We start from the raw sequence: 20,317 nt of genomic DNA, 5'->3' as shown, positions 1-20,317 counted from the left end.
CAAGCTTAAGAAAACTTCATGTAACACATAATGACACCATGAAATTGTTGTTGAAGAGACTAAGGTGGCTCAGAGATGTTATACTGCTGAAGCCAGTATATTTAAAGCTTATCAAGAAATGTCATGTATAAATATAACTCCAAGCTTGGCCCTTCTGAGAATGTAATCACTGTGAGCTTAACAGATATAAAGTTTGTCCCTGCATGTTATCAGTCTTCACTGAGACAACAGTAATTTGGGTGTATTTTATTTGTTATCTTCTTTATTGTATTTTATGTGATTTTCTTCCTATCCACCATCAGTCTGGAATAAACACTGCCTGACTGATTTACTTATATGTGGACTTAGACAAGAAGCTTGTTAACCATGTTCTAATCGTATTATGATCAGCAGCTAAGACAGAGATGAAGGCCATAAAGTTATTATTTAATAAATTTCAATATAGGGAGTGTGTGTGAGTAAGGTGTGGCTGTTTGTGCATGTTTTAACATGGTCCATAAAGTCTTTCCAAATTATTTTAAATGTATCAGGAGCATCGCATACTGTAAATATTCTAAAAGTTGAGATGCTGTTACCTGCCTCAGCCACTGATTCCAGCTCAGTAAGTCAGGGTCAGTATGAGCATACACTATAAATATTTTATGGCATCATTTTTTTAATCCCATGCATGTGCAGTTGTTAGATGTTAGACAAACTTTTATTTGATGACATGTTTATACACTATAGAAAAAAACAAAGAAACACCCAAAATATATATTACTGTGACTGTTTTACAGTGAGCTGCGATAGGTCGCACCCCCACCGATCTTAAACTGGATGATTGTTGAATAACGGTTGGATGAATCTTTTATAAGTAGTTTTTGTGTAAATTAGCACGTAATGATTCATATTGTTAATATTGTAATAATATTATTATATAATATTGTAATTGCAGTGTAAAAATTAAGGGTGAATTAGCTTATGATTGGCAGACTGCCTTAATATGTATCGACTGGGGAATTTTCATTATCTAATAGCTTACTGACATCCAAATAGTGGTTTCTAATAAAAACAAAAGTTTTAACATCCAAGGTAACACTCTAATTTTATTTCTATCTATATTCTGAAGAATTTTACCTCTTTTAAAAAGGCCCTGTCATTTGATTTGTTTAATATTTCAAGATTATCCCAACTGGGTCTTCCGTTGGACTGAGGTCATACTTATTAAACTTATTTTTCACACTGGACCAAATTAGACAACACAAACTGATACCAATATATTTAAATATATCAGTTGTGCTCTAAATTAGTATAAGGTGGGATTTGCGACGGCTTAAAACCAAGAAAAAATGTCCCATATGTCAAACATTAATTATTCAAAATGTATTTCATAGTTAGTTTATATACATGAACTAATGAGGAATTCATTTGTGCACACAGAAGCACTAATATGAGTCACTGTGACTTTAAAAAGCACAGGCCCCACGTGACAGTATAGCGCCACCGTCTCTTTCCCTGCGACCTTCAATGCGCCTCGGACTATTCAAGGATAAAGTTTTAACTGTCAGTTACAGGTGACAAATTTATTGTGCATTTATAGACTGCCACCGGTAAACACAACAAACAAACAATAAACCACGTTTATGGATTCATTTTGATTGAGTAAAAACTTCTGCATTATTAAAAATTTCTCATTGGTTGTGTGTGATTTGTTGGAATTCGAACGCTTTTTTCAGGACCTAAAGGCACCATCATCGTCGTACAAGCAGGTAACTACGTAAACATACCAGCTATAGGGGTCACCTGGAAGAGCAAACAGCTCTCCGTCCCCTGATTTCTTTAGCAGAGGTTTAAGCAGATTTGTAACAACAGTTTGCGGAAGAACACAGGTCATGACCTATCACGTTTGAGGGCATTTGTTCGCAGCACTGATGGACGGAAGACATGACCCTTCTTGTAGCAGAGCAGGCCGTGCGAGTTTAAGAAAACAACTCAGGTTTGCAGCAGTGGCAACGGAAGAGGAGCTTCGTGACCGCCTGCAAGGTTAGTTGGTGTGTTTGTGGGTGATTATGTTTAATCCTTGTTTCTTTAAAAAGGACGAATTCGCACAGCATGGAATCAGTAGCGTTGTTTGCTAGCTAACAAACTGCAAGTGCACACTGCCTTTGCACGTGCTTCCGCTTTTCTCGACCAGCCTTTTTGAAGGAGTTAAAGTTCGATTAGACGTTCACACAGGGCAGTGCTGCGACTCTTGTTGTGGACGTAAGGTCGTGTTAGGTCTTAGTGTACATGGCGCAAATAGGTCTATTTAGTTTAACTACCCCCTCCCTGCTCCCCCGTCACATAACAGAAAAGCGACGTTATGTGCAGGGGCGTTCCCACGTTTTTCTTTCTAAGAGGTTGCACCAGAACAAGGGTGGGCACCATTTGTTTTTCTTAGTGTCAGACTCCTTGGATACTGTAATATATGTGATTAATTTGTGTCTTGTCTGGGTTGTGTTTGTTTATTTGTTTCGATTTTGTATGTGTCTGCTGAAAATTTTAGTTTAATGTGACCTGCCCAGATGATATAAATTAGTCATTTTGCCAAACATTTTTCATGTTTAAATTTTAGATTTGTTTGCTGATGTGCAACAAGTAAAGTCGATATTAAATAAACATTAAAAAAATAACTGTCACCTCAGAGTAATTACACTGCTGCTGTAGAGAACTCTCTCTTATGTAAGCTTCAAAAGGAGTTGAGTTTATCTATGATGAGAATTTAGGTCCCATCAAAGTTTTCAATGGAAAAAGTTGCTTCATCTTTTGTTACTGAGTGAAAGAGATTACTCTTGGTCTTATCTGACAAAATGACATTATGTTACTGCAGGTTTGAGTCTTGTTGTTGTTATTTTTTTCCTTGGATGGCATCCAAATAGGTGTGATTTACAGTGTTTTTTGTTTTCCCTTTTACACGTTATCAGCTATCACCGAAAATTCTGTGGAAAAACCTCTGCTCTGAAGCAACTACACCCCACCCCCAGAGCTAGATTGTGCAATTTACACAAATTGTGTAAGACTGTGTAAATTGTTTTACATTTTTTTTTTTTTTTTTTTAAATTTGTCAGAAGGTTTATTAAGCCTTCCAGTTTAAAAAGAAAAAAGAAAAAAAAGAACTCTCTGGCAATTATTTCAATGGTTCAGGCTTTGCAGGGATTAAATGACATAGTTTTGATTTACTGACATTTATGTCCTGGTGCAGAGGGTGCGCTCACTTCTTTTGTGTAACTTGCTCACTTATAATACAAAAAAGAAACTGTAGCATGCGACAATAAGATGATAGAAGAAAACTCCCAGAGCATTAAAAGTCAGCATTTTATTTTTTAAAGGAAATCACCTGTGAACTGTGAACAACCTTTTGTGGCGGAGGGGGTACTGTGTTCACCCTGCCAGTCGGGGGGCGTGAACACCCAACTTTATGAACATAATAACTCAAGAAAAAAGGATTTTAATATTATAGCTGCACGTAGTAAACATCTTGGTGGGGTTCGAATTCTGGTGACCTCAATTTCTAGGTCAAGGTCAGAGGTCAAATTTTCTGAAAATCTCGTGAACACAAAACTCAAGAAAAATGTACATAGATGCATCTGCCAGGAGGCTGAGGGGTCGCACTGGCATCTGCCAGTATTTTTATTTTGGAACTCTTCTGATTGGTTGCCTGTTGGAGGTGAAAGGTTAGAACAGCACGTCAGTGGGATAGCTGCTTACACAGCCAGAGGCACGTGGCTAAAAGTAGAATAGGTCTCCTTTTAAAGGAAAAAGTACCTGATATTCACTTGTTTGAGCTCTTCTCAGTTGATTTTCAGTGGAAGTGTATGAAACGGTCACACTAAAAGTAACGTCCCAAAATGCAGTTGCAGCTTTTGTTACTGTTTTTTTTTCACCATGAAATTGTGAGGAAATGGTTATGTTTCCTATCAGTAATCTGGGGTCTAAATTCTGAATGAACAAATACATGTGTTCTTATCTGACTGCAGGACTTGTAATGGTGAGTGGTTCTGGTTCTTGCAGGCAGGATGGTGATCAGTGCTGATTTGCAGCTTTAGTGGTGCGTCGCTGCCCAGGCCGGCACCATGCAGCAGAAAGGTGCAATCCAGATTATCGAATGGGAGGACCTGGACAAGAGGAAGTTTTACTCCCTGGGTGTCTTCATGACCTTGACCACCAGGGCCACCGTCTACCCAGCCAGCGTCATCCGCACCCGCCTGCAAGTACAGAAGGGGAAGAGCCTCTACTCAGGAACCTTCGATGCCTTCTGCAAGATTCTCCGAACGGAGGGTGTGCGTGGCCTTTATCGTGGCTTCATGGTCAATACGCTAACCCTGATCGCGGGACAGGGTTACATCACCACCTACGAGTTGGTGCGCAAGTATGTGAACCAGTACTCGCCCAGCAACACAGTGAAGTCTGTGGTGGCAGGAGGGATGGCGTCCCTGGTGGCTCAGACCATCACTGTGCCCATAGACATAGTGTCACAGCATCTGATGATGCAAGGACAAGGGGAGCACCTGACACGCTTCAAGGCCAAACCCAAAGTGGGTCTTGCAACCACGAAGCACAAACTGAGTTTCGGACAGAGCCGTGACATTACGGTGCAGATATTTTCTGCCGATGGCTTCAGAGGATTTTACCGGGGCTACGTGGCATCGCTGCTCACGTACATCCCGAACAGTGCACTCTGGTGGCCTTTTTATCATTTTTATGCAGGTAGGTCACTTTTTAAGCATCATGTAAAATACTCAGTAGGGCTGCACGATTAATCGTTAGAAAATCGCGATCTCGATTCATACTTATGTGCGATCTCATTTCCAAATGACAACGATTTAAAAAAAAAAAAAAAAAAGACGATGACGATTGTACCGCATTTTGATCCGGGACGTACTCTGCATGAAAACAAGCGCTCACTCTTCCTGCTCAACAAATGACAAGGGCGGAGCCTTATACCACGTGATACAGAAGCTGTGCCGTGTGATGCTAAAATTAGCAGGGAAAAAACAACGGAGAGCACGTCAGGGATGACGAGAAAGTGACAGGAGAAAATCCGTCCTGGTCAACCACCCAAACATCAATAACGAGAACCTTGTACAGCGCTTCCCTATACACGTCGAACTCCCGCAGGCACAAAGAAATTACGGAGGCTATCACTTATCACCTGACCAAAGATATGGCTCCCATCAACACTGTGCAAAACGAGGGATTTAGGAAAATGATCAACACCCTAGACAAACGCTACACAGTGCCGTCCCGCAACTATTTTTCTATTGTTGCACTACCTGCTCTATACACACAGTGTCGAGCAACGGTGGAGACGGAATTTCAAGCAGTACAACATTTTGCGGCAACAACAAAATGTGAGACATTTGTTGTTTTTATGTTTATTTATTGTTTTTATGTTCAGTCTCAACTGTTACGAAGTTGATGTGCAGTTAATAAGTGCAATAAATATTTATACTGGAAAAGAAAATCGTGAGAGAATCGTGATCTCAATTCTAAGCCAAAAAATCGTGATTCTCATTTTATGCAAAATCGTGCAGCCCTAATACTCAGTATGCAAAATAAAAACGAAACCATACAAGAGAGTCAGAAGGATGTCTTCAGTGGGCCGGAAGCTGGTAATGAAGATCGCAGCTTCAACAGTTGGATCAGGAAAACCTGTGGATATGAATCACTTTGGCCTTACGCTGTTTACTTTGTATCTTTTGTGTTCTCAGAGCAGTTATCCCTATTAGCACCAAGTGAGTGCCCCCACCTGATTCTGCAGGCTGTTGCGGGACCGATGGCAGCAGTAACTGCCTCTACTATCACCAACCCCATGGATGTTGTTCGAGCAAGAGTCCAGGTAAACTCAGATAACCCACAGCTGTGCGTGACACTAAAGCTAAAAGCTGTTTCACAGGTCCTCTGCATCCATGAGCTTTTCAAGACATTACCTCCCAGAGCTGTATGCGAGAACACAAATATGCATTTAAGTGTGATCCAAATAAAATGGATTTCATGCTGCCAGCTCATTAGTGCATGGTAATGCCTGAGGCTATGTGGAAATGGTGCACAGTGAGTGTAAGATAAGATAAGATAACCTTTATTAGTCCCACACGTGGGAAATTTGTTTTGTCACAGCAGGAAGTGGACAGTGCAAAAGTTATGAGGCAAAAATTAGAATACAATAAGAATAAATACAGTACACAACTGTACAGAATAAAATAAAATACTATATACAGTAGAATAAAATAAAATAAATATACAATAAGATAAAAATAGAATACAAATACTATATACAACTGAGTAAAAATACAACGATGACAGAAAGGATTATTGCACTTAGTGTTATTGCACATGTATGGATGTGTGTGCTTGATCAGTTAAAGTCTTTATTATGGAGTCTGACAGCAGTGGGGAGGAAAGACCTGCGAAATCTCTCCGTCCCACACCGTGGGTGCCGCAGTCTCCCACTGAAGGAGCTGCTCAGTGCTGTCACAGTCTGCTGCATGGGGTGGGAGACGTTGTCCAACAGGGATGACAGCTTAGCCGCCGTTCTCCTGTCACTCACCACCTCCACTGGGTCCAGAGGGCATCCTAGAACAGAGCTGGCCCTTCGGATCACCCTGTTCAGTCTCTTCCTGTCCCCAGCAGAGATGCTTCCGCCCCAGCAGACCACACCATAAAAGATAGCAGAAGCCACAACAGAGTCATAGAATTTCTTCAGGAGTGGGCCCTCCACCCCAAACGACCTGAGTCTCCGCAGCAGGTACAGCCTGCTCTGCCCTTTCCTGTAGAGGGCGTCTGAGTTATGAGTCCAGTCCAGTCTGTTGTTCAGATGAACACCAAGGTACCTGTAGCTGTCCACAGCCTCAATGTCCATACCTTGGATGTTCAGTGGTTGCAGTGGAGAATGCTTGTGCCTGCGGAAGTCTACCACCAGTTCCTTGGTTTTACTGGCGTTGATCTGGAGGTAGTTCAGCTGGCACCAGTCCACAAAGTCTTGGGTCAGACCTCTGTACTCCTTGTCGTCCCCATCAGTGATGAGGCCGACTATTGCAGAGTCATCAGAGAACTTCTGCAGGAAGCACTGGGTGGAATTGTGGGAGAAGTCTGCAGTGTAGATGGTGAAGAGGAACGGAGCCAGAACCGTTCCCTGTGGGGCCCCCGTACTGCAGACGACCCTGTCCGACACACAGTGTGTGACCAAACTGAGTTTTTCTAGTAGTGAGAGAAGAAGTAGTATGATAAATATGTAACCAGAATCCTTTATTTTTCTCTACTAAATGCTACAAAGACTAGTAAACATTATGGGGTGACTGGTTGAGTGTTCAATGTGGACCAGACTAACATAAAGATTTTGTGTGACACATTTTTGTCACCTCACTAGGAGGTATCCAGGAGGCATCCTTAGGCTTACTAGTTAATGCCCAAACCACCTCGACTGGCTTCTTTTAATATGAAGGAGCAGAAGCTCTACTCTGAGACAAAATCTGTGAAATTTCTTTGCATCTTGTTTCAAAGTTTTCTCCAGAAAGTTGTTAAAGCATGTTCCTCTGTATAGTCTGGGAGTCTGTGAGCTCCTGTACTGATAAATCAGTAATGCTGACACAGTCCATACTGCAGCAGCAAGCATAAATTAGGCATTAATAATGTTTTGTTGTTGTTTTGGTGAGTTTAAACCTCACGATAAGTTTTATTTGCACTTAGCAAAGGTGATGTGTCCTGTCTGTTTAAGGTGGAGGGACGAACGTCTGTTATTGGGACATTCAAGCAGCTGCTGGTGGAGGAGGGGGCGTACGGGCTGACCAAGGGGCTGTCTGCCCGCGTCATTTCCTCCACGCCCACGTCAGTGCTCATTGTGGTCGGATACGAGACTCTGAAGAGACTGAGCCTGCGAGCTGACCTGATTGAGTCCAGACACTGGTGATAACAGACGGGAGGGACGCAGGTCTGCCTCACAGCAGCCAACAGCTCAGAGATTTCAACAGGCGCCACATGGAGCAGCGTCATTTTAAAAGCGCACGTGTCGATGTTTGTCTGTAGGTATGCCAGGGAACTACAGCTTTTCTTATCTTGTCTTTTTTTCTGTTTGCTGCTGTGGAATCTAAAGTTAAGAGTGAAACCAATATTTCTGCCAAAACTAAACTCTCTTTTTCAAAAAGGAAATCATGGTTACTTTTAGAAAATCCACTGAAACGTAAAAATGCTACATTCGATTGCTCCTATATGGCCCGTTTTTGTTTTTTATGATTATATATGCAGAAAAATCAGGGTTTTTACTTGTTCCTTAGCTGGAGTATGTTGGCTGAATTCATATTTTAAAACTGAGCTGCTCAACAAAACAAATATATTTCTGCAGGGGGATTTCAGTGTGCCAAAGTCTGGAGACAAATGGCCTAGTTTCTCTACTAAAAAGCATAAGAGAGCTTGTAACCAGAGCGCATTCCAGTGACAACAACAGTGTAAAGGATCTCTCCGGAGTTTAAGCCTAAATAACATGCAAATGTCATTAGATTATACACAAGAGTGGAAATTCAAGCTAGAATTCCCAAACTATAATGTGCTCAGTGTTCTGTTACAGTTATATTTATGTCTAGAGGTCCTTGTGAAACCTGGCCTATTATAATTATGTGCAGCTTACTTTTAACTCCTTTCAGTAAGCTGACATTTGGTCTGTGGAGTCAGTCATGCAGGTTTCATTGTGAATTTTATGCGTGTTTATGTTGATTGGGCCAATCAGGAAGGTGAAAAGAGTTTCTGCTTCTTTTGGTTTCTTGTAGGTTGACTCTAGGAAGCAAAAGTGAGTGTGAGGAGAGCTTTAGACCAACATTAGACCAACATGTCTAAGCATTTCACTGCATATCGTACTGTGTATGACTGTGTACGTGACAAATAAAATTTGAATTTTGAAATTTGAATTTGACATTAGAGATGGAAATCTGGTAGTTTCTTTGTGGTAATCCTGTATGCGATTTATACGGAACAAATCTGCTGCTGTTCAGTTACAGAAGGTGGTATTTTGCTGTTGGGTAAATGAGAGCAGTCAGTAAAGGCATTGGCACCACACCAGCAAACAAAAACTAAACTATGTAAATGCCTTCAGAGTTCACGGGTCATTTAATGAGTGTGAGGTAAGCTGTGATGCTCCGGTTAAAGCTGCAATGTTTTGAATTGACTTAACTACTGCCCAAAAAACTCCACATCTCAGCGACACCTGATACTGTGTACCCTTATCTTATTTTTTCTTTAAATAAACTCTTTCAGCATTTGCAAACATTGTTTTTCAGTGTAAATATGGTGTTCCTGTGAATAAGTGGACTCAACATGTCCTTCAGTATCACAAAAGCACATAAAGTGGATTTTTACCTGTATGGAAGATATTTACCTTCTACCTGCCAAATATGAATAGTAAAAAAAAAAAACAAAAACTGAGTACCTGTGGACATTTGGTGAAAAGTAATAAAGGACTTGGATTCACCGGAGTGGCTGGTGAGGCTCAGTGTTGTAGTACACAATTCCTCCCACTAGAGGGTGCTTTATAACCTGTCGGCTTGCAATCCAAACGTGTTTTTTTGCCTTTTGCCAGAAGGTTCTGTGACGTCAGACCTGCAGGATAAAGGATCAAGATGAATGATGAATAGTGGTCCATGAAGCATAGAGTTCATCCACCAATTTCAGTGAGCAACCAGCAGCAGAACTGGGGAGCTGACAAAAGTCTGTCACTTTGGTAGTTTAACAAAAGCAACGATTTTGACATGAAGCTGCCAAACTCACTGAGCAATGAGTAAATTTCCACACATGAATAATGGAATTGAATGAATGAAAAAAGTTTTATTTCATCATAAAGAGTAGAATTTTATCTATATATACTATTTTAAGTAAAGGATATCTAAAAGGTGGCTGTAGCTCTGGGTGAGAAAACAGAAGCTGTTTGGGAGCTAATACTCATTACTTACTGAATACAACAATTTTGTACATTTTTAGTCAAAAAGAACAATAAAAGCAGGTTATTCTTTAGGTATACCTATATCGTGATTTACAAGTCCTTACTGAACTGACCGTGCAGTGTTGCAGTTGGTTTCAAATGCCCTGAGATGATGAAAGAAGAAAATGCTCAGCTCAAGGCTTTACAACTGGATTTGACTAACAAATAAGGTGACCTCGTCTTTTATGTATAATCTATCGATGGATTGTTTAAGGTCATCAGTTGCGCTGTTAACGCCTATTTTCTGTTTCAAAATTCTGGTTTCATATATGAATAAAAATATCACATCAAATCGGACACTGCCATGAAACTGATTCATGACAGAGAGCGCTCCGTTCTGAAAGAAATGCGATGAACGCCAAAATACAAAAACAACCCTTTTATTTGACCGCACTCGGCCGGTGCAAAACAGTCCATCACATTTACAGCTTTAATCTCTCCCTCCCTTCATTATCAATTTCTATAAGTGATTTGAGTTGACAGCTGTGGAGGTCCTCTCTCAGCCTGGATGTGTCTCGTCACATGGGACAGTCGTAGATGTGGATGGCACGGTCGTCCCCAGCTGAGATGATCTTTGAGCCGGTGCTGTTGTACTTTACACTCCACACCTGTGGAGAGGAGGATTGATCAAAACGGGCAGCTCTGAGCACCTTCACTGCATATGTATGACAACGCACACCACAACAGCCCTGTATACTGTACTATAATTTAACACTACTTCAGTATTTCTAACTGTTTTTTAGCTGAAGTGCATGTGTGTGTACGCAAGCTTTAAAAATATCTAAAAAATGCAGTCTGACCCTAACTGAGCAGTGCAGAAGGCAGAAATGAATCCGAAGAGAGCAAACAGATTAAAAAGACCGATGTCTAAACAGAGAACAAAGTAAAGCTGAGCAGTTAATTGGCTGCAAACTGTCCCTGTAGATTTTCTGGTTTTGCCGTCACAAAAACAATAATGGCAGCTGCCTCTGATGTCGTCCCTGAGGACACGTGCTATTTTATTAAAGGCTTTGTTGGAAAACAGATCAAACTGCCCACAGGCATCAACCAGAGATCTAATGACAGCCAGGCTTATTGGTTTTCCACTCAGCTCAACCATCAGACAGAGGTCACGTGACGGGCCACTGGATGACACCAGGCATATTGATTTAACTGACAGTAACAGGATTTTATTACTTTGAATTTGATTGTTAACACGTTAAAAACGCAGAGTCACCTGGTCTTGATGGTCGAAGAATGTGTTGATGCATGCTCTGGAGCCGGCGTCCCACACCTTCACACTCTTGTCAGACGAGCTGAAAAGGGGGGCAGAAATTAGAAGATCTTACAGATTTTATCTTGGCCAGCTCAGTTTGACTCAGCATTGTGGAAACTGAAAAACAGCTTTCACTGACTAAAGTTTCACACGAGGAGAGCAAAGCATGAGAAAGCAGAATGAGGAAACAGACTTTGAAATCCCTGACATACAACTGATGAGGGTGGATCTGCCATTATATTCAAACACATGCACAACAGCATCGTGTTTCAAGTCTCTTTCCTGAATAGTATCGTCACTTTATTTATCCTGTGTGAACATGAAGCAGAAAATATTGACCTGGAGGCAGAACTTCTAAATCACACGATGTCTCCAAGTAATAACAGATGTGATTTTTCCATGTGTTTTATTACAAAGTGCAGCTTTTAACTATCAGGATATAAACTAGCACTGTGCTACCATCTGAGGAGCTTCATGTTACCTTGAGACAAAATGAGTGTCATCAGGAGAGAAGGCGACACTGAGAACCCAGGACCCGTGGCCGCTTAGTGTGCCGGCCAAGTTGGCGTGTTGCCTGTGAAGTGATTCCAGCAAAGTTAATTAAGCAAACAGAATGCATTGTAATCTTTATTATACCATAACTTTGCTGTTTAATAGTAGCGCTAGCTTTAACTCCATGTCCTTCAGGATCAATGAACTCATATATCATCTACAGAGTTAAAGCTGCTGTCTGGAAGAAGCTCCCAAACCCACACGTCATATATTTTGATGTAGCCGTCGTCTGAAGCTGTCACCAGGAGCTGGGAGTCCGGGGAGAACGTGAGGGATCTGATGGGCATGGCATGACCTGCGGAGACGGTAAACACTCTGTAAGAGTTCTCACACATGTTGGTGATCTTTGTGACATACATTTAAAAACTTTGAAGCCCTTTTTATTCTTAAGACTATGCTGTCTGCATTTCCTTCACTGTTTAGCCACAATTTAAAAAAAATATTTAATCATGTTTAGCTTTTAAATTTTAAACTGTGTTTACTTATTTATCATCCAGAGAGAACAGAAAATTCCTTGTGCCAGCGTTTCTATATGAGATATCCTGCTTTCCTGTGTTTTCTATCATTGTTTTAAGTGCTGACAATCAACAAAGCCAAACTGAATATTAATTTCGTTCACTGGTTGGCTTCCTGGCATTGACCTCGCTTATAATGCTGCTTTTAGTCCACAAATTTTAAATATGGCTGAGGTCGGGGCTTTGGGAAGACCAATCCAGAGGCTTAATGTTAGCCTGCCTTATCCATCCCAAAACCAGTACTGATGTGTGTTTGGGATCATTGTGCTGTTGGAACACTCAGTTGTGTCCAACTTTTGACCGTACAGATGTTAAATTGAGATGTAAATCAATAATTTGGAGGTATTCCTCCTCCTCATTTATTATTCCATCCACTTTGTGCAATGTACCAGTGCCACTGTCAGCAAAACAGCCCCAGAGCATGATGCCACCACTGCCATGCTTTGAAAGAAAGCAACTGGGACATATATAGCCTCACTGTCCCTGCTATAAATTAGGCCCATACCTGTGAGGTCTAAGTACCCCTAACCCTAATGCAGTAGGAATATGTCATTTCTGGCTTCTGAAACTTGTTTTGCAATTTCTTAGCAATAAAAGGGCCAAACAGGAAAGTAAATCAATAAATAAACACTTATTTTTCACCAGATAACCTGACTAGTGTTAGTCATCATAATCGATGATGACTCACAGAGTTCATCCAAAATGAGTAATGAAATGAAAATAATTGGTTGTTACTTTTAAAATGAATTCTGATGACTGAACCAACCTTCCAACGTGTGGAGTAGCTTTCCAGTGGCGATGTCAAAGATGTTAATGATTCCATCGATAGCTCCGCTGGCCAGATACTTGCCATCTGGGCTCTGAGAAGCAAGGACCAGTAAACTGATTACTTTATATGTAACAACTGTAGCGAAATGAGACTGGATCACATTTAACCTTTGGCCCTGGAAAGAATGAGTTAAGAGGTAAAACAAAGGGATACACTGTGGTGAATGAGCAAATCAAGATGAGTTACTGGAAGACTAAAGCGGTGACATCTCGTCCCTCAGAGACTGAGCTTGACAAAACTCCACCGAGCTGACCAAAACCAGAATTTACAGCTCCTTACATAAGCTATGCTCAGGATGAATTTTCCTCGCGTGTCCAAAGAATATTCCTTCTTTCCGCTGTCTACACCAAAGATGTTGACCTTGCCAAGATGGCTTCCTGTGGCAATGTACTTGGAGTCTGGTGAGAAGGCCACAGTCCATGCATCCACTACAGAGGAGAGCAAAGAAAGATTAAAACCAAAAAAAATGCTTAAATCTGGACATCACCACAATCTTTGTTTGCCATTTCCACAAATTAACTATAACCCTGATTTTTTCACACATCATCAAAGTGAAAATACAAAAGCAGCAGATCAAACATTAGCCTGGCAAAGTGCATCTTAATGTGTGCTACACTGTTAACCCAGGAACTAAGATTATACAGAGTATTCCCAAACTGCAAATGTGGTCAAACTATTTCCTGCTCCAGAGCTACGTGTGAGAAAAGCTGCCCAAAGCTTTATCAAACCTTTGATAAAGGGAGAACTTTATCAAAGTCATGGAGGAAGAACCAATTAAGTGTTGGCGCCTGGATTACTTTTATTAAAATGATATGGGAAAAAGCTCTAAGAGTACTCTTGCAGTTTCTAAACCTTCACACTATCTGTACAGGACCTGAATGGATGCGTGCATCGAGGGAGCTGGAGGCAGCGATGGCCCCGTTGTGTCACAGGTTCAGGTGTTTTCACAAGTCTACTTTTAACCAAACGAGCGCTTTGTTCACTAATGTAAAGATCATTAAAGAATCCGATCAATATAACATCAATTCATAAAAATAGCAAGGAAACAAAGAGTTAGAACAGTGAAATTAATTGTCTTAAGGAGGGAATAAAGAAAAAGTCTGCAATAGAACCGCCTGCTGAGTGAAAGAGAGTGTCACTAATGTAAAGTGACATGAAGAACAGCTGGGCTGAAGATACACAACCGAGCGGACATTTCTGGGTGTAAGTGTTCCTGGAAGGTGAGTGTACAAAAAAAATTAAACAAACATGTATAGACTGCACAGCAGAGCAGGCAAGCTACCATCCTCTGCACGTTTGTTGAATACAAACTGGGCAACGGTTTGCTCTGTAGTGACCTCACTTAAGTGCCAAGTGGTAAAAAAGGCAGCAGCAAACAAAGTGTGTGAGGTCAGGTCTTACCTGGCCCAGCGTCCATCGACTTTATCTGTTTCCCGGACTCGAGGTCCCAGAGACGGATGTGTGCGTCGAGGGAGCTGGAGGCAGCGATGGCCCCATTGTGACTGATGTCTACTGACACCACCCCCAGCTGGTGGCCCTCCAGCGTCCACTGCAGCTCCAGCTTCTCATCTGACCTGCACGGACAGCACGACACTGAGATTATTTGCAGAAGTGGGAAGTAATGGAGTGAAAATACTCCATTACTGTACTTAAGTACAGTTTTCAGGTATCTGTACTTTACTTGAGTAGAGTACTTTTTTCTGACTACTTTTTACTTTTACTCCCCACATTTTTAAACAAATATCTGTACTTTCTACTCCTTACACTTTCAAAACAGGCTCATTAGCTTTACTTTAACAAATCTGAAGTTAGTAATTATTTCACGTCACTGCGGGTCTTCATAAATCAAATTTGAGACTAATTAGTGACACATGACAGGCAGTTCTGTTTGTGTCTTAATCACCAGGAGATGTTGCATAAAAAGAGATGACATGTGCCAAAGTCAGGGGTTAAGTGGGTGGTGGGTTTTTTTTGGCACAACACCAAAACTTCAGGTGTCCATAAGTGTGTGGTTGGGGTAATTCGGCATCTAGCTAGCCCTACAGAAGAGGAGCATAAAGGGACTGACTTTCTTTTAAGTGTCAGGTAATTTCAAATGCAGCGTTTCTATCAGCTCAACAAAAATCAGCAAACACACAAACTGTTTGTGTGCAGTTTCTCTCACAGTGTGTTGCAGCTCAAGGTCCAGCTGCTGTACTTCACAGGGACTGAATGAGAGCTAACTTCACTCAGAGATGGAGAAAATAAGAAAGACAAGACAGGAGAGGAAGAAGAGAGGTCAGATTTAAATGTAAGGGCTGCTCATTTAAAGCTTAAGATCTTGTGCTTTTAAATCACTTTTTGAGTCTGCACATGTGACATCATGTTTTTTCATATTGTGAAATGTGCTGCAAAACAAACTGAAGTAGACTAACTGTGCAGGTTAATGCAGGATAAACAGGTCTGTGTGCTGTACAGTGACGATTTAAAGTGTGTGTCTGGTGCACAGTGGCTTTGGTTTCATGGTGACCTTATGTATATCTCTGCTACAAAGGGCAGTAGAGATTAATCTGAAGTTAAACTGACGATGCTGAGACTCCTTCACTGAATTCTACCTTCATACCAACTTTAAACAGTCTAATGTAAAGACAGTAAACGGTGTTGTGTCAGTGTAGAGGATGGAAATCAGCCAGGAAAACTCTTGAAACATCTGCTGACATCTTGTTGAACTCAGCTGTGTACAGCCACAAACAGCAGTAAACCACAGAGGACTAATAGCACAGATCAGCTGATCACAGCCTGTACACTAAGAAAATCTACTGGAGTTTTCAACAGAAATTATTTTGAGTTGTGATTCTTTCTTTAGGGTTCCTCCACCTGCTAAAACCCCACTTTAACCCCTGACTGTGCTAATTTGCCTGTTTAGAGGCAAAGTCACCCTCTACAAAGCAGCAACAGAAAACAGAGCTATTTTGTTTTTAAACTTCCTTCTTTTTCTTCTATTTCAAACTGAGCACAATTAGAATTAAAAATCATGCTAAAGTTTGTATTCCCATCTTCTAATATTTTATTATTACATTAATAGAGTACAAGGCTCACTTAGCTTTGCATAAAAATATGTGGTAGAAACATCCGCCAAAGAGCAACTTTTTACTTTGTTACTTTGAAAGAAGAAAAGAAGAAATTGAATCAGTACTTCAACCTTTCCTGGAGTCTTGTGTAACACAAATATCTTAAGTACAGAATGTCTCTACTTTTTCCACCTCTGATTATTAGATCATGTCAAGTCAAATAAACTCCAGAGAAGCTCTTAAAGTGATGAGCAGAAAAAGTGAATTTAAGCAAACTGGAAACTGGCTTTTAAATGTCTTCTGATTTTTGTTTTTTTTAAAGGTTAGTACAGTGTTTTACGTGTGATCAGCAATAGTATCGTCCAAATAAAATGCATACCATTTCCAGACTTTCACCATGTCATCGAGTGAGCCTGTGACGATGGTTTCTGAGCCGTCTGCTTCACTTTTACCCCACGCTGCTGTCCAGATGGCATCATCGTGTGCTGAGAGGATACAAATGCAGAAAAAATTAAATAAATGTGAACAAAGGGGTGCTTTATCACGGTGACAACACGTTACATGTGCGTGTGTCAGGGAGAGTGACTGCAATCACTCTTAGAGAGATTGTTGAAGAATTGCAAATAGCTGGGACCTGGTTTATCAATTCAGACAGACTCCCAGCATGTTGCCATCAGTCTGAATGAGTCTTTGTCAATATGCACAACTCGAGGGAGTGGTATTCTGTTGCCAAATGTGAATTTCTATCTATACAGAAAGCAACAGATGTGTAATTTTCCTTATTTATCACAGTTAATCATTGTAATATAAGAAACTGATTGCATGCAATTACCAACATGATCCCATTGAACCATTCCGCAGATATTCAATTCAATATTATTTACATAGTGCTCAATCACAACAGCAGCTTAGCATTGTAAGATGGAGACAATAATAAGATCCCAGACTGCTGCAGACTGACTGTCTTCTGGCAAAATTTATGTAAGATTTTAGTGACATTGTTGGTAGGCTTGACAATCTCATTTTCATGACACGACTATATCCTATTGGATAAAACAGACAATTTTCAGTTTAAAAAACGTGATAAAGACTGCAACACTGTCAAGAAAGAAAAAAAAAACACTCGTTCTTATATTATAACTCATAACGTAGTGGGACCCAGCATGTTTACTCACCGTGTTCTTGCTTGAACAAAATGCTGTACTGAAATCAAAACACAAATTTAGAGTTACTCTAATTGCGGAGAAAAACAACAAGAAAACATCAAAGTATGAGGCTGGTTGTATTTACTGCTTACTTGAGTGCTCATTGTTTTGGTCCTGGATATCCAGTTACACTCACTTCAACCTAAGATTAAATAAGAGTCAGTGGCAGCAACCCAAAATAACTTCTGAAATAATGGACTCTGGCAATGAATTTAACCTCCAACGCACACATTGGACGCCGGGATAGTCGAAAATTAAAGTCCTACTACTTTAACCCAACTCTGAAGACCCAGAAAAACGAACTTAGTGAGGAAAAACTGATGCTAACGCCTGTTAGCTCTGTCTACCAGCGGTTACTGTATCACTGCGGCTTAACGATGCGATGAAATGCAGCTTCCTGTCAGCTACAGCTGAGTAAACTGAGCTAAATGTGCTAATTGTGTGAACCTGCTAACTGCGGCAATATAAGCGATAATACGTACCTCAGAAATCCCTTATACAATGTTTTATTAAATTTTAGAGGCTAGGAGAGCTACATGTGAGACGCCATAATAACATTTGATGTAACTTCCGCTTTCAGCCGACTTCTTCTTCTGCATCATTTCCCCCCCCCTAACTTTTTTCTACCTTAAGAGCTCGCTATCGCCGCTAGCGGAGAAGAAGTTCATACAATTAAAAAACTGTGGGTATTATTTTCATATTGAATACGAATTTCAACGCAAAGGAGATTTATATTTTAAAATTTGCACAATAATAGGTCATTTGTGGTCATAGGATAACATTTTTTCAGTCAGACAGAAAAATTGATACTCTAAATCTGATTTGTGACTTTGTATCCAGTTTTTCATTTCCTGGTAAAAACTGAAATTAAAGTTAATTTAAATAGTGTTTGCAGTAAAACAAACAAAAACAAAAAAACCCTTAAGAGTGGTGAGACCTGCTTACAATAATGTGGCTTTGCATGTAAGTTGTAGAAGATGTCAGATTTGCATTGGGATCGCAAGGACGATATTAGAAATGAGCACATCAAATAGTTCAGGTTGGAGACAAAATTAGAGAGGCAAAGCTCAGATAATTTGGAAATGTGCAGACAAAGGAAAGTGGATATATTCGGCAAAGGATGTTTTTTTCTTGAATAAACTCAGACTGTACCTATAGGATGTAGCAGCTCTGATATCAAGTCCTTTTTTGAATTCTTTACTTGAGCATTTTAGCAATTGCCATATTAGTCCTGATTTATCTGTCTTTTTGCACACTAATGGGGACCATAATGGACTAAAGGAACAACATGTTTTATTCAGTAAGACTCTAATTTGGTAATGGAGCCCATTGGAAAAGCTGTTTAAGAGGTCATAGGTCACAGGAGTAGTAGGTTTGTTTCCCAGTAAACTTCTATGAACTCCTTCTGAAATCACAAGAGTCACCCCTAGTGGCTATTATAAAGGATGCAGGTTTAAAGCTCTTCTGCACTGGTTTCAGTTTTCAGACAGAGGATATTTCCATCTTTAATGTACAGTTAAGTGTGGGCTCCTATAAGGTTCATGTATGAATAAATGACAACATGGTAAAATACAAATGTAATGATATAATGTTATAACTTACTTTTCACTAATGCAGAAAAAGTAAATTAAAAATCTCTTTGCCAGTCACAGTTGCTTCATTGTTTGTTTAAAATGTTGGACATTTGTGACGATGACAACTGGAAACACAGACATAGACTTATAGGACAGTCTCTTATTGTAGGGGGGCTTCATCATACATGCAGAAGAAGGGGAAAGCAAACATCGGCAAATAGGAATCCGTGCCTCCAGTATTAAACCTGAAACACGCTGCATACAGTACAACGTGTGGACCTGGATTCTTTTCTCTCAGCCTCGACTGGAACGCACGCATGTATTTTTCTTCAGGCACTTGATGCAGCAACAATAATGATGCAGCTATTTTCAGCATAGATGAGTTTCAGGGAAGTAATAATGGCGGGTAATGAACCTGTTGTTGTGGCAATGGCTGCATGCGGCGTACTGGAAGGAGGACAGCGATGTTGTCATTATGTTTGACATGACAAAACGAAGCACTGTAAGAGCAGAGCAGCATTGAATTGAATTTACTATTAACCCTGTTTGTAGATCAGATCAAGATTTTCTTAGATGAAGACAGGAGTTTATATTTTAGTCTCGAAGAAAGAACAAACTGCTATTAATTCTTGTGGACTGAAAACTGAGAATAAAATTAGTGGCATTTACATTTAAAAAGAGATCAAGTCTGACAACAAACATCCATGAATACATCAGCAAGATGGCCCCAACCAACCGCACGCTCAGTGAATACCTCAGGCAGCAGAAACCCAAGAAAGAGGAGGAAGAGGAGGAACCATGATGGAAGGACAGGCCCCTGCACAGTATGCACCACCAGCAGATAGAGGAACTGCCTGACATCCAGAAGTCCTATTAGTGGCTAACAAAGCTGGACTGAAAGACAGTGCAGAGGCACTAATCATGGCAGCACAGAAACAAAATGGGAGACGCCTCCTAGGGTAGTCGAGAATGACTGAGCGAAGATCCTGTGGGACTTCCAGATACAGACGAACAAAATGGTGATGGCTAACCAACCAGACATAGTAGTGGTAGACAAACAGAAGAAGACAGCCATAATGATAGACGTAGCAATACCGAATGACAGCAACATCAGCAAGAAGAGAAGCTGGAGAAATACCAAGGGCTCAGAGAAGAACTCGAGAAGATGTGGAGAGTGAAGGTAACGGTGGTCCCAGTGGTAACCGGAGCACTAGATGTGGTGACACCCAAATAGGCGAGTGGTTCCAGCAGATCCCAGGAACAACATCTGAGATCTCTGTCTACAAGAGTGCAGTCCCAGGAACAGCTAAGATACTGCACAGGACCCTCAAGCTCAGGTCCTCTACCGGAAGCCT

At 40.7% G+C, this 20,317-nt stretch overlaps 2 protein-coding genes across 2 annotated transcripts; one reads left to right on the top strand and one right to left on the bottom strand.

The window, feature by feature from the left end:
• The first annotated feature begins 1,705 nt into the window (after nt 1–1,705).
• Nucleotides 1,706–9,271, top strand: slc25a44a (solute carrier family 25 member 44a). Its single transcript, XM_014411209.2, has 4 exons — nt 1,706–2,022; nt 4,030–4,725; nt 5,730–5,857; nt 7,733–9,271. Exons 2-4 carry the CDS (start codon nt 4,092–4,094, stop codon nt 7,922–7,924), a joined length of 954 nt encoding a protein of 317 aa, XP_014266695.1. The 5' UTR covers nt 1,706–2,022; nt 4,030–4,091; the 3' UTR covers nt 7,925–9,271.
• Nucleotides 9,272–10,346: 1,075 nt separating this feature from the next.
• On the bottom strand, nt 10,347–18,012 carry skic8 (SKI8 subunit of superkiller complex). The gene is made up of 11 exons (XM_004570272.4): nt 17,871–18,012; nt 17,481–17,530; nt 17,359–17,386; nt 16,563–16,668; nt 14,535–14,707; nt 13,413–13,561; nt 13,071–13,164; nt 11,991–12,084; nt 11,719–11,811; nt 11,199–11,277; nt 10,347–10,590 (listed from the first exon to the last, which is right to left on the bottom strand). Exons 2-11 carry the CDS (start codon nt 17,490–17,492, stop codon nt 10,501–10,503), a joined length of 918 nt encoding a protein of 305 aa, XP_004570329.1. The 5' UTR covers nt 17,493–17,530; nt 17,871–18,012; the 3' UTR covers nt 10,347–10,500.
• Between the last annotated feature and the right edge of the window lie 2,305 nt (nt 18,013–20,317).

This window comes from Maylandia zebra, linkage group LG7, assembly GCF_041146795.1.
Source record: "Maylandia zebra isolate NMK-2024a linkage group LG7, Mzebra_GT3a, whole genome shotgun sequence".
Lineage (NCBI taxonomy): Eukaryota > Metazoa > Chordata > Actinopteri > Cichliformes > Cichlidae > Maylandia > Maylandia zebra.
The sequence above is the reverse complement of the archived record's forward strand: the minus strand, read 5'-3'. Positions and strand labels throughout refer to the sequence as shown.

Coding starts and splice junctions, on each gene's coding strand:
- slc25a44a (XM_014411209.2), top strand. CDS start 4,092: ATGCAGCAGAAAGGTGCAATCCAGATTATCGAATGGGAGGACCTGGAC. Junction 4,726..5,729: donor TTTTTATCATTTTTATGCAG/GTAGGTCACTTT, acceptor TTGTGTTCTCAG/AGCAGTTATCCCTATTAGCA. Junction 5,858..7,732: donor TTGTTCGAGCAAGAGTCCAG/GTAAACTCAGAT, acceptor TGTCTGTTTAAG/GTGGAGGGACGAACGTCTGT.
- skic8 (XM_004570272.4), bottom strand. Junction 12,085..13,070: donor GCTACTCCACACGTTGGAAG/GTTGGTTCAGTC, acceptor CCGTCTCCGCAG/GTCATGCCATGCCCATCAGA. Junction 10,591..11,198: donor TCTTCGACCATCAAGACCAG/GTGACTCTGCGT, acceptor TCCTCTCCACAG/GTGTGGAGTGTAAAGTACAA.